Here is a 13,976-nt window from a genome sequence, read left to right on the forward strand (position 1 = left end):
CGGTTAGCTTTAAAAGTACATTGGTAAACTTTAAGGGTTGATCCGGTTTAGACGACTTATTCTGGCTGATAATGTACATCAGACGACCTAATATTTAGTCGTCTGGGCACAGAAGACTAAATATTAAGTCGTCCCAGACCCTAAAATGAACACCTAAACTAAAATGACTAAATTAACTTACTAACCACGTTATAAAATCAAATTATACTTCAATAGTGTTTACTATACACAGAAATGAACACGCTTAGGTAATTTTAAAAATTTTCAAAAATGGTTTTAATGCTTTCCAAAATCTAACCCTAAGAACACATACAATACTACAACATATGTTGATGAAACATAAACTAAAGAATATCATGACTCACTACTTTCACTCATCTGGGCTGAAAACAATTGAAATTTGTTATATATTAATTTATATCTCTTAAGACATATGTTAATTACATAATTCCAATTTTTCAATTATCAAAATATTTTTTACAAAATTTTTAAATTATGTTTAAGAATAACTGTCGAGACGACTTTAAGTTAAGTCGTCTGGACGACTTATTTTCAAGTCGTCTAAACAGACGACTTGCAAGGGGTAGAAACGTAAAAAAAAATCCGTTTTTTTGTTTGTTCACAAGGAAATAGTTGTAATTTCAATAGCCTTTTAGGTTACTTTTGCCTTTGACCCAAATTGGGGTACTCTTTTGGGTTTGACTCCAAGTTTTGAGTCACAATTGGTAATTCTCCCTAAAAAGTTTGGGCTTATAATTTAAAGATTCATTACTTGAAAATGATACAAAATAACAGAAATATCCTTAATGAAACATGCAACTTCCTTATAACAGAAGGTAAGTTTAGTAAAAAAACCAATAGGATCCTGCTTTAAAGTATATATATTTTAGTCAAAAAAATTTTGTTTAAAACCCCTATTTTTATATTTGCCTCAAGCCCCTGTAGACCTTCGCACGGCATTGACCACGAGCATGCAACACCAGCTGAGTTTCTCCAAACTCTTATTTTCAACTCGTTGCGTCTTGTAGGCGGATCCATGTTCGACATGTCTCTGTTTCCATCGAAAGTAACTTCATTGTCTCTCTATGTCCTCACCGAATGTAACGTCCACTTCTTTCTATGGTCTTATCAAGAAAAAGATAGAAGGTAAAGGTTGAGCCAGTTTAATTTTATTTTTATTTATTTATTTATTTATTTTTTTTTTTTTGAGACAAATTATTTTTAATTTGTTCATTACGGTTAATATTAAAATTTCACAGCTTATGGGCTATTAAGATTAATATAGGTTGTCGCAGAATTCTTTTTTAGGCCAAAGGGCCATAATAGATTATCGTCCTGAGCGTATCGTAGCCTCGTAGGAGAGCAGAGGAGCAAGAGATGAAGAAAGAGGAAGAAAATGAGAGAGCAAGGCACGCCACCAGCACCAATCACCAGAACTATGGCAAGAGTTTTTTAATATATTCATATACTTTTTTTTCTTCAAACCATTTTTGTTTTGTATTTTTATAATTTTTCCAGATTGCTCTCTTCTTCAAAAAGGTAAGAACGATAAATTTCTTTGTACGGAGAATGAGAAATTTTGTGCAGAATATTTATTTATATAAGATTCATAAAAAAAAAATTCAAAAATTTCATATGATTTATCAGTGTTATTTTAAAAATATTAAATACTAAATAACATGTTTTCCTATGTCTATCTTAAACATAAATAATAATGATGATAATAATAGTGTTTTGGAATTCATATTGTATTGAATTCAATATGTAATTGTGGATTAGAATCTGGAGAAGATATATTTTTCACATTTAAGAAAATGTAGTTTCAAAAAATAAATGTATCTTTCAAATTTAAACTATAAATATAATTATTTACAAATTATTCCTAAATAAAATGACAAGTATGATGTAAAAACTTTACCAAATTTCCAATTATTAATATATTTTTGAATTAAAAATTCAGAGCCTAAACTCATAATCTTTTTTCTCTTCACAGCTGCTAGGATTCGAATATGACATCTATTCTTAAGTCAAAAGGTTCTTTTACAGGTAGAACTAGCAGTTCTAGTATTTTTTTTATTCAACTATTTGTATTATAAAAGGTTCCGTGAGCATCAAAGTTTACAACTGAAACATAAATAGAAAAATTGCGGAGACATGTTCGACACTAGACTGAAAATGAAAAGCATTACAAAACAACGAGAGATAGAGTCATTAAGAGGTGAGTCATACTCAGTAGTATGAAGAAATCCATCAGGAAGCTCCACCTTTGTCTCTAAGGTGATTGTTCGAATGAAACGAGGTTGATGCACCCGTAAGAAGAGGTTGGAATGTTGACGGCAATAAATTTTGGGAAAAAGCCCTAGAACCATAGACAACATTGAGAATACAAAACCATATCTGATTTGATTTGATGTTGAAACGCGCACAATCAGCTCTTAAAACCGCAAGGCTTGTATAAGAAACTAGGTGAATTTCAAACTCTATCTTTACCTTCAGCGAGGTGTTTATGACAATGGACTTTGGTGACGAAGCATATGGTTTAATCGGATCAGAAACTTGGATCTTAACATTTTCGTGTTGAAGCCAACAAATTGTAACTGAAAGAAACTTGAGCATATATTGTCATCGCATTTTGATTGAACGTGTGTGAGCAAACATCGCGACAGAGAACTCCGGGTCAGTTGGGTTGAAGCCATAATTGCTTGGGTGTATGGAATTAATGTTCCAATGAGATGTAGTAAGGATCCCAAAGGATATGATATCTTTTTAAACAAACAGCATGCATGGGGTTTGAAAGATGGGCTAAAGCCCTTGATAAAATAGAAGGTCCAGGTCCATGTGCAGCATAAAGAATTCCTGATTAGGGTTTGATCAGAGACGGAGTGGAAGGCAATGAAGCCGCCGTGCGAGGAAGATGAAATACCAACGGATGGGGTGTATGAATTTTGTAAATAAATTTCTCTTATCATGGTTATTGTATGATACTGTTAGCCTTTTTCTTATATAATCAACTGAACTATGCGAATAGATATAGTTTCAAGTACCAATTGACGAAATTCAATATAAGACAACTTGATTTTTTTTGGTCAAAAAGACAACTTGATTATAATATGTATAGAGACCACAAAAAAAGAAATGTATAGAAACCACAAATCTATCTTATTAAAACAGAAATATTCTATTGGACCTAACATTTATTTTGTAAGTTTTTAAATTAAATACACCTTTATACTTTATAGTTAAACTTACATTAAATCATTAATGTTTTTTTCTTTATACTACTATCTATGTTTCCAAACAATATATTTATTTCTTTATACTACTATCAATATTTCCAAACAATATATTTTTTATACTACTATCAATGTTTCCAAACAATACAATAATTAATCTTAGTTATGTTATATATATCATTTTCTTTTTAAAATTTTGTAGAAACGTCATAATTTCATAAATTGTAAAATAATGAACTTTAAAATTTGGAGTATAAGATTACAAATTATGAAATTATTACAATTTAAATCAAATTAGATTACATATCGGTCATCCAACAGTTCAATCGGTTAATCTTGGGTTTTAGTAATTTTTTTAATATGAATATTTTAAAAACCTAAATTGAATTGTCAGATCTCCGAATTAACCGGTATAATCACAATCGGGTTGAATTTAAAAACGCTGATTTAAATGCAACAATATTTTAAATACACACTTTTAAAAATTACCAAAATATTTGTTAAGTTATTAGTGAATTTTTTTTATTGTAAAATATTCCGCGCTTCCAAAGCGCGGGTCAAGATCTAGTAACATTTATTTTAGGAAAAAAAACATTTATTTTAGGAAAATAGACATGCATAAACTATAGCAATGGGAATCACTTCACGTCCCACCAATGTGGTGGTGGAATTTCACGTCTCTTTTGTGCAATCACGTGGTCGAGTTAATGCTTTAAGCATTCAGCAATTAATCAGAATATAAAATAACTACCGCACGAATAAAAGAGCGTTAATTTGTTAACAATCAACCCAAATATTTCATTATAAAAACACAAGTAAACAATTGGTTTGGAAATACCAAATTATTTTGAATCTGGCAAGGTTTTTTATTGTTCTTTTGTATGCTTTTTTCAATTGGTTTGGAAATACAAAACTTTCGGTTCATCTGAACTGTTTAGAAAAGTTAATTGACAGATCTACTGCGGATGGTGGCGAAGGGTTTTACCGGCTTCAATCGTTGATGGTTCTTCATTCGATGGTGATGAAATTCTTGCTGCAAACTATGGTTACTTCGAAAAGTAGCATGAAGTTCTATGGAACGGTAATCTCTTTGACTCTAATAATAGAGTAAAATAGAGAGTTATCTTATCTCGGTGGTTTCTATTGGAATAATGAAAAGAGAATGACAATCGTTTTCAACTCACTATGAAGCGTGGTGCTTTTGGATTAATATGAAGGTTATCTACTTTGAAGTTCGTTTATTCCAGAAGTAAATATGAAGAAGCTTTTATATGAAAAATCTTTAGTCATCCATATGCAAAATAGATGTGTTAGTTTATTTTGGATTTCTACTGGTGTATCCCTTTTCTATGTTGTTTTCTTAGTTCTCATTGTTTAGAATTTTTTGCCTTGAAGACTTAATAATACAATTCAATGATAAAAAAAAAACAGCTATGTTCTTAACAAGTACTCTCTTCGTTTTCAAAGAAACATTAAAAAAAGAAAGTAATATATTACGAAACAGAGAAATAACTTACAGAGAAGGTAAAGTCCAGTTGTTCCATTTTCAATATTATTCTAAATATATATGTTTGAACTGTGAATTTACTTATTTACATCGTTATTTTCGAATTTTGACATATATATATGGCGGTGTGGTATTTTTTCAATAAAACAACTGGACTTTACCTTCTTATTAAAAAAATTGTCACGACTTGGTCTAAAGTCCATTCACAAGTTGCTAGGCGCACTTGGTGTTAGTTAGCCACCATACTAGAACTGTTATTTTTATTTGATAGTCTTTGATTTTGTAAACAAACCAAGACTTCAATAAGAATTTTTTTTGGTAAAAAGAAACTCTTATTTTATTGGAGTTTATTTTTTGTAAACTAATTTTTTTGTTGTTATATATAGAATAATACTGAAAATGGAACAGAAGTTCACTACAATTTTATATTTTAGATTTAGATTCAGTTATTAATCAATTATGTTTCAATTTTCAAAGCTTCGGCACGAATTTTGTTTTAGTTCTTTCAGAAGGAAAAAATAATTTCAGATTGAAAATTTGAGTTATGCGGTTTAAACTAAATTAAATCAAGAAATATATCTCTGTTAAAAATATGAACAATACATTTATCAAATCAAGAATGGGTCTTCTAACATTGAAAAAGAAAGTAGACCCTAGTTAACCTATATGATACGAAAACAATAAACTCCACTAAAAATGTCAAAACGTTGACCAATTAAAACATGTAAGTCTTCCTCCATTACATGATCATTCTCTATATATGACAACAAAACCAAACCCCCTCTTCTCACACACACACATACAAGAAAGAACAAACATGGAGAAACAAGTTTCTTTATCGCTATGTCTCTTCCTCTTCATCCTCTCAATATCATCTTTTCTCCAAGAAACTGAAGCTCTAAAATACTCCTATAGACGTGCACCGATCACGAGGCTAGTCTCAAAATCTCTCTACGACTCAATCTTCATCCACAAGGAAAACAACGCATGCCCTGCAAAAGGTTTCTACCACTACGAAGCATTCGTGGAGGCTACAAGGTGGTTCCCAAAGTTCGGGAGCGTAGGAGGCACTATGACAAGGAGGCGTGAAGTGGCTGCGTTTTTGGCGCAGATATCTCACGAGACAACAGGTGGTTGGGCCACGGCACCGGATGGACCGTACGCGTGGGGGCTGTGTTTTAAAGAGGAAGTGAGTCCACAGAGTAATTATTGTGATGCTTCAAATACGGAGTGGCCTTGTTTCCCTGGCAAATCTTATAAAGGAAGAGGTCCCATTCAACTTTCTTGGTACGTCTACAATATTAATTACTATCCAATAACCATTCTTATATATCATTTCAGTAAGATTGTTGACCGCATAATGAACAACGATTTATACAAATTATATGTTTTTGTGAAATGATTTTAAATAGTACATTACTTCCTATATTTCATAATAAATATTATTTAAGGTTATTCCACACATATTTGTTTTACCCTTATTTTGTTTGATTTTTATAAAATAAGGGTAAAAGGTGGAAAATTTATTTAATACATACATTGAAAATATAAGATGATACTTATAAGGGAAAATTCCATAAAAATACCCCAACTAAACTTTGTTAAACTTTTTAATATCCAAACTTTTTCACTATCCAATTTAATACTCCAACTAATTATTTTTCTCATTTTAATACCCAAACTTTTAAAAATGCGCATACTTTAATACCCAAATTTTATTTATTTTAATAAAAATATTAATAAGTTTCAATTTTTTAAAAAAAATCTCTAAAATCTAAGAGAAAAATATTAAAAATTTTAATTTTATTTTAAGATTTAGGAAAGAAGGTAGATAAACCATGGATTTTTTTTTAAATAAATGAATAAATGAATTTGAATGATAAAAATAAATTTCGTTTTTTATTTCAGAAAATAAACTAAATACAATATTTAAAACTTAGAAATTTTATTACAAAATTTAATATTTTACACTATTTAGTTACTTTTATTTCTCAAACACCAAAAAAAATTAGAATTTTCTGAGTTTATTTTGTAAATTTTAGAGATTTTTAATAATTTTGTTTGAAACTTATTAGTATTTTATTAAAATAAATAAATTTTAGGTATTAAAGTGAGCACATTTTTAATAGTTTAGGTATTAAAATGAGAAAATAATTAGTTGAGGTATTAAACTGGGTAGTGAAAAAGTTCGGGTATTAAAAAACTAAACAAAATTTAGTTGGAGTATTTTTATGGAATTTTCCTACTTATAATAAAACATTTTTTTAGCTAAAACGACATTTAATATGAAACAAAAATAATATAGTTCTGGTTGGTACCTTAACCTATGAAGTAATCAAATGAGTATGCAAACCCATGTGTATTACCAGTCAATGATACTCTGAATTAGTTAAAGTCTATATATTATCATTCCACAACTTTTAGTTAAATTTAGAGGCCTTTCTGAAACAAAATTTGGATATAAACACCACATAATCCTCTGACATTATGATTAATCTTGCAGAATAAAAAAAGAGATAAGTTTTTAATTTTATTAAAAATTGCAATTGATAAAAGTCCACGCAACTGGTAGAACATATTACAGTTCTATCATTTGAAAATTACCAATTATAACCTTTTCAATTTGCCCAAAAAAAATATTACCTTTTCAACAAAATTTATGTTTTCTGTATTTTTTTTACAACTTTGTTATCCATATATCAATCTTAGATTTGGGTACTATACATTTATACTCCATTTTTATAGGAATTACAATTACGGTCAGGCGGGTCGAGCATTGGGTTTTGACGGTTTACGTAACCCGGAAAGTGTAGCCAACAACTCCGTTTTAGCATTCAAAACAGCTCTTTGGTTTTGGATGACCGAACAGACTCCTAAACCATCTTGCCATGATGTCATGGTCAACCGGTACAGACCGACCAAAGCAGATATAGCAGCAAACCGGACCAGTGGTTTCGGTTTAACAACTAACATCATAAACGGCGGCTTAGAATGCGGGATTCCAGGAGATGGACGAGTCAATGACCGGGTCGGGTATTTCCAAAGATATGCTAAGTTGTTTGATGTCAACACAGGACCTTACTTAGACTGCGAGAACCAGATGCCTTTCTCCTAGAATCCTACCATTGCAACTCTCTTTTTAATTTTTACTATAAACTATACAATCTATGTATCAATAAAACTGAAGTTTAATACATTAAATAAAACTCTTTAATCTGAGGATGAGAGATATAAATGTTATACATCATTTACTCATAGCAAAAAAAATGTTTACATCATTTACTCGTAAGCGTACAGTGACAAGAAGATGTTAACCTCAGTAGCCGTTTCATATGGGCCTTCTACACCTGCATGAACTGATTCCCCTCCGATGTCCAGCTTAGTAAGTACCCAAGAGCTTGCCGGACAACTCAACTTTGATACCTGACCTGTCAAATAGCAAAAGAACCTCAGGAAACACTTGAATTTTTTTGTTTTTGTTTTTGCTTTTTACCCTTTTTCTCTCCAAATAGAAAAAAGACAAGTAGCGGATACCTTGCAGATATTGCTTATGGCAGAAATTCTTCGTCACGGTTTTGATTGTTTTACGAATTATTTATATATATATATATATATAATTTGTTTTTTCTTTTACGAAACAAGAGAATTCAAGCCAAGAACCGCATACCAGTCTCTGATCTGGAATCCAACCTTGAGGATCGTCATAAAGATATTGTCTAACCTTCTGTTCGCAAAGGACCAAACATCCAAAGTCACCAACAAAGAGCTCCAAGTGCTGTACACGGGAGTTGAGGACGAGATCAGGAGAGCAGAACGGGATACCATAAAACCAGTGAAAACAAATCCAGAATTTCTTCTCATGACCATGTTTGAGGACAAGCGATACTGGTTGGTCAGGACGCCCACAAGTAAGGATTGATGTGGCAGTTTTTTCACTCCTCTCTTTAAGTACTTCGGCATAGACCTCGGCGAGTACACAGTCAACAACAACATTGAGTTCATCGACATCTAGTACTTGATCGGTTTCCACATCTTAAGGAACGAAAAGACTTACAGCTTTCAGAACAAGGAAGGAAACCAGTTGTTCTGCAAACTGCCACACCTGAACATCACGAGCCAGAATGTATTTGACAACATCAGCTTCCTGCCCTATCCAGAGTTCATTTGTGCTGATCCACGGGCTCCCCACCAGAAGCCTTCATGGATGGTGTCGAGGATGTCACTCTTGAACAGCCTAACTATGATCTGGGACCGACCTGCGGATGACGCAGACGACATGAACTATCGCCGCTGGATGGTTGATTCGGATCGCAAGAACAACAACCTAATGAAGAGGATACTTCACTTGGTGACAGGCGGTTGATTCGGAGCTGCTCCCCCTACAGCAGAACATGCAGATCAGCATTCCAGCGGAGGTCAGCGCTCAGGGAAGGAACATGTTGGAGAAGAGGAGTCAAGTGCAGTAACGTGGAGGGTTAGGAACAGGCGCGTCATTGGTCAGCACGAGAGCGAGGGGTTGGAATGAGTGAACCACCATCTTATCCATTGTTAAATCCATCTGAACTTATGTCATCTTTTTATGTTTTTGTTTTGTTATTTCCGCCTTCCTCAATTTATTTTCACAACCAGGGATAAGTCTAGGAGAGGCACTTGTTTGCTACTAATCTCGTTATCTCGTTTGTTCTTTATTTTGAGTCAGTCCTTGAGTCACTTTGATGATTTATCGAGTCAATTTTAGGATCGAGTCAGACAAAACTCTTGTGGGAATTATGACCTTATTTTGTGATGATCATTTAACCACCTAGTGCTTTAATTATCTTATTCGGTAACATTGACATTGACGAAAGACCCACATATGGACATGGAACACCCTAACATATCTCACTTGACTCTTCAAAAGTTCTCTACCGATCAGGTTACACTGGGTAGACTTAACTCCACCTAACTTGAACATAATCTTGACTTAAAATCTTCTTGTTATGGGCACAAGATCAGGGAAACGAGACCTACACTAAGCACTTTTTATCCTTCATATCCATCTTACTGTTCTTGAGTGGCTAACTCATCTTTATATAGTTTTCACCTTGCACCTTAACTTTTGTTCCACCTTCATGCACTTGTTCTTTCCTTGTTATATGTGCAGATATGTGCAAAAAGGTTGGAGATGACAGGATCAACACAGCCTCTTACTCGTTACTACTACACACATTCATAATTCAAGAGGAACAAGCAGACAATGGGAGCAACTGGTCCATTCTGTCACGATTACGTCTGCGAATGAGCAATGGTAGAGAACCAGATTAAGTGTGAATCAGAAAAATGAGTACCACCAGTAGCACTCTAAACATCATATGTTACCTCCTTCTTCGTCACCCCATCATCTCCTTATGTATTCAGAATATACAAAAATATATCATTTGTTACATTTTACATATGGTGATGGAGGAGGAGATGAATTCGAGTAACACGAGCCTCTTCCAGCAAGCTTTAACGAACAAGTTCAATATGCTCTCTAATCTCTTAGACCAACTTCCGTGTGTATCTAATTAATTAGATTATCCTAGTTCAGTTTCAGGTAATAAACCAAGCTTCCACTTGCGCCAATCAATCCTATGCTCTAAGCTTAAGGTGATAAATCTTAAGACTTAACAATAAGCACAACTAGAACGAAGAACTGATTAAAACAAACTAACAACATTTTCATGATTAGCAACACATAAATCAACCTTTGAAATAACCATAAATCTAACAGTAGAACTACTCAGACATATTCATAAGAGACATAACTATGATAGTCTGAATAATACTTTAAATAAATGATAAGTGCAAGAGTAAAACAAAGTAAACAAAAGAAATAAGGGAGTTCAAGATCTTTTCTCTTTGAAATTCAGATCTCTCTCTCTCTCTCCACTCTAAGCTCTTGCTTCCAAGTATGAAGTCTTCTCTTCCAATTAGATTTCTCTCCAAAAGGTCTTTATACATGTCTGCCTCTAAAAAGGTATAAAACCTTAATAATATAGCCTAACAGGCGGCCAGGGACTTAGGATGCAATAATAAAAACTTTGGATAAAACTTATAATTTTTCTAAACGTCTTTAGTCGCAGAAGGCTCTTCGTTGATCAATGTTGCTTATGGATAATCAATATATGCTCATGCTTCTCAATCGATTGATAATGATAGTGAATAATTGGTCGATGCTTCCTTCTAAAATCAACTCCGCGAGGTGAAATGTAACAATTCTCAGAAAGTCTCCAAAAATTCCATAATCATCACTTTCCTCCAATGAGTACCTAGATTTATAATATAACTGAAAACACTCCAAAGTGAATATAAAATACTCTGAAAACATATATAAATCATAAGTAAAATAGGATAAAATATATAGCATATCACTTTGTAAGGGAGACGGCTCCATCTTTCTCACCATTGAAAAGATTATCCTGAACCCTACTTTATTTCTATTCAATCACATCATGTATTATTCAGAATTATCATCTGTCTTTACTTGTGCCATAACTGAGTAGTCGATCTTGTTAGCTTAGGGTGTAGGATTGCTAGATCGCAAGCCAAGCACAAATAAGTCTCATTAAATGCCTTCATTGATAACTGATCTCACTGCTTGCATTAAAGTGATCACTTGATGCATGAACTTAGGTAGATCTAATCATTAACCGTGCATTAGATTGCTTGACTTGTTATGCGTGGGCACGACATCCCTAATCAGCAAAAGTAGTTATTAGGGTGTCATGTGAACACATCGAGCCATATCCTAAGGTTTATCGTTGCATCTCAGTCCAAGCGATAGCTTAGGTGCTGACTCGATCGATAAAAGGAATAGTTCCACGAAAGTGGGCTGGAATACCTAGTTGCTCGAGTTCGAGACTCGATCTGAAGGAACTTGAATAGTTGTTTGGCTCGCTCTCTTGTTAACCCGTTTGATCACTCTAGGCTAGCCCGCTTATCATCTTGAGAAACCACTTTGAATTACTTGTTACTTGCATTCTACGTTCAGACTAGATCATTAAAAGTGCCATCATTTTTTAGCTTATTGTCAAACCAATAGGATAAAGTGTAAACTGGTCCTATGAAATTGAATCTTAAATATTACAACAACCACTGTTAACTTGACAGTAGAAAAATTCATTTTTAGTGTATCAAGCATCTTGTTTTTTTTTGTAAAACTTTAAGAAAAAAGTGATTTCATCTCTTTGCCGGGAATTCAAACATTGTAAATAGTCTCTTCCAATGTGAATCGAACCTTGGGAGCGTTTATGTTTATGTTTATTGGGAAATTGAGGCCGGTTCCGTCAGGCGTTTTGCCTTTAAAACTGAGTATAAAAGCAACACTAACTCATCCTTCAAAACATTATCTACTTGGACTAACCATAAACATAGAAGACATTAATCACAACTTGAACAGCATGCATGCATGCATTTCAACTCCATTGTTGCATGTGCGAACGTAACTTTCAAAGTCACGTCTATAGAGCCTCCTTTTGTGCGAACCAAAAGTGTTTTGGGTGGATCTTAAGAAAATACTAAACAGTAAGAAAAAGAGAGGAACAAACCAAGAACTTTACTACCATGGTGATAATAGGGTCAGAAGAAGGCTTAAAACCTCTCTTTTTACGAGTATAGAAATAAGTATAGAAATATGCATGCACAACATGAACTTAAAAAAATAGTTTTTCTCTCTAAATACAAAAACAAAAAGCTCTCGACCGTCATCTTCTCTGGTTGCTCCGGCGTCGGTTATCGACATCAGAGACGTACTCCTCTTCTTCTCTATTCTTTGTTTTTGGTTTGCTCTTTGTCTCTGCTCTCTCCCTTCTGCCGATATACATGGATTTCTGTCGTCAGTCGGCTTCTCATTTTGAGGCATCACCGCTTGCGGAGTTCGTCGTCTGGTTGGAGTTCCAGTGAGGTACACAAGGTGGGTTCAGCTCAGGGGGTCGGATTTTAGGGATATAGGGTCGTTGAAGTTTCATTTTCTTTTTAGATCTCCGACGACTCTCTAGAATTGGTGGCGTGTGGCTTTACTGAGAAGTCCCCGGATCTGTGCAGGTAGGTGTCAATATTCTCTTTCTGATCTCCAGTGGAGTGGGCTGGCGGCGCGTGAGCTCTCTGCTCTGCTTTGTGTCTTGCGGAGGAAGCTCAGCTCGTCCTCATCGAGGAGGTTTGGTGTGCTTCACCGACGCGTGCAAGGTGTTTCTGGTCGGCGTGTGTCAGTCGTTTCTATTTGGTGGTGGCGCGTGTAAGTAGTGCTCGACGGCGGCAGTGAGTCGTCTATGGCTCCAGCTAATCTCGAGTTCTGTTGCATCCTCTTTGTTTTTCTCCGGCCACGGCATTGCGGTTTAGCTCTTGGGTTGCTTTCGTCACGAGGTTCCAACTTTGAGTGTTCGGTCCTTGCCTTCATTCTGAAGCTTCCTGATGTAGCGGAAGCCACGATAACACAATGAATCCTATTTAGTCTGAGAATACGTAGGATCAAAGTCTTCTTGATTCGTTGAGAACTATCGAGTTCTAGCCGTAACAAGGAAATAAAGGGTTTCAAACCTCTCTTTATAAAATATCAATATCAATAATCTGAATACAAATGTAAGCCTAGACGGCTATATATAATAAAACCCAAAAACCCTAAATAATAAAGATAATTATCTAAAATAATTAATAAAATCAATAATAAGATATTTGTAAATATTCCAAATATCTATCTACATCATTATCTCCGGGTTGGAGAAGATTCGTCCTCGAATCTTGAACGTAGTCTTTTAATCCATCATGTTTTCTAAGAAAAACTCTTCCTCGAATCTTCAATAGCATGTTTTCCACGATTTTTGCACGGAACTGTTTGTAACATGAATCTTCACAAATCCGCTTTTACACAAAATTTGCACGCAGCAGATTATTAAAATTCTGCACAAAATCTTCATCAATACGATTTCGTCATATTTTTGCACGAAACTTGTCCTGCACAGACTTTGCACTTATCTCGTCCCGCCCGAAATTTGCACGGTCCAGATTTTCAAAAGAACCTTCTTTAAATATGAAGTCAATATGATGAACATCGTCTTCATACACATCATAAATCGGATCACCATAAACTTCTATGTAAACAATTTGTTCACTTTCCAGGAACAAACTCTCCATGATTCCAGAATCGATTTTTGATTAAGAAACCAAAACACAAGGCTCTGATACCAAACTGATGTAGCGGAAGCTACGATAGCACAATG

At 34.0% G+C, this 13,976-nt stretch overlaps 2 protein-coding genes across 2 annotated transcripts; one reads left to right on the forward strand and one right to left on the reverse strand.

The window, feature by feature from the left end:
- Positions 1-5,507: 5,507 nt before the first annotated feature.
- On the forward strand, positions 5,508-7,987 carry LOC108824037 (chitinase 10). The gene is made up of 2 exons (XM_056993448.1): positions 5,508-6,027; positions 7,486-7,987. Exons 1-2 carry the CDS (start codon positions 5,558-5,560, stop codon positions 7,853-7,855), a joined length of 840 nt encoding a protein of 279 aa, XP_056849428.1. The 5' UTR covers positions 5,508-5,557; the 3' UTR covers positions 7,856-7,987.
- Positions 7,829-10,213, reverse strand: LOC108824038 (uncharacterized). The gene is made up of 2 exons (XM_018597369.2): positions 8,408-10,213; positions 7,829-8,168 (listed from the first exon to the last, which is right to left on the reverse strand). The coding sequence occupies exons 1-2, from the start codon at positions 8,746-8,748 to the stop codon at positions 8,120-8,122; spliced, it is 390 nt and encodes a 129-aa protein (XP_018452871.2). The 5' UTR covers positions 8,749-10,213; the 3' UTR covers positions 7,829-8,119.
- Between the last annotated feature and the right edge of the window lie 3,763 nt (positions 10,214-13,976).

This window comes from Raphanus sativus, chromosome 9 (genome assembly GCF_000801105.2).
Source record: "Raphanus sativus cultivar WK10039 chromosome 9, ASM80110v3, whole genome shotgun sequence".
Lineage (NCBI taxonomy): Eukaryota > Viridiplantae > Streptophyta > Magnoliopsida > Brassicales > Brassicaceae > Raphanus > Raphanus sativus.

What these genes read in the sequence shown, in the direction of transcription:
- LOC108824038 (XM_018597369.2), bottom strand. Translation starts at nt 8,748, where the DNA reads ATGTCGATGAACTCAATGTTGTTGTTGACTGTGTACTCGCCGAGGTCT. An exon ending in GGATTCCAGATCAGAGACTG is followed by an intron (nt 8,169 to 8,407) that starts GTATGCGGTTCT and finishes GCTATTTGACAG; the next exon opens with GTCAGGTATCAAAGTTGAGT.
- LOC108824037 (XM_056993448.1), top strand. Translation starts at nt 5,558, where the DNA reads ATGGAGAAACAAGTTTCTTTATCGCTATGTCTCTTCCTCTTCATCCTC. An exon ending in GGTCCCATTCAACTTTCTTG is followed by an intron (nt 6,028 to 7,485) that starts GTACGTCTACAA and finishes CCATTTTTATAG; the next exon opens with GAATTACAATTACGGTCAGG.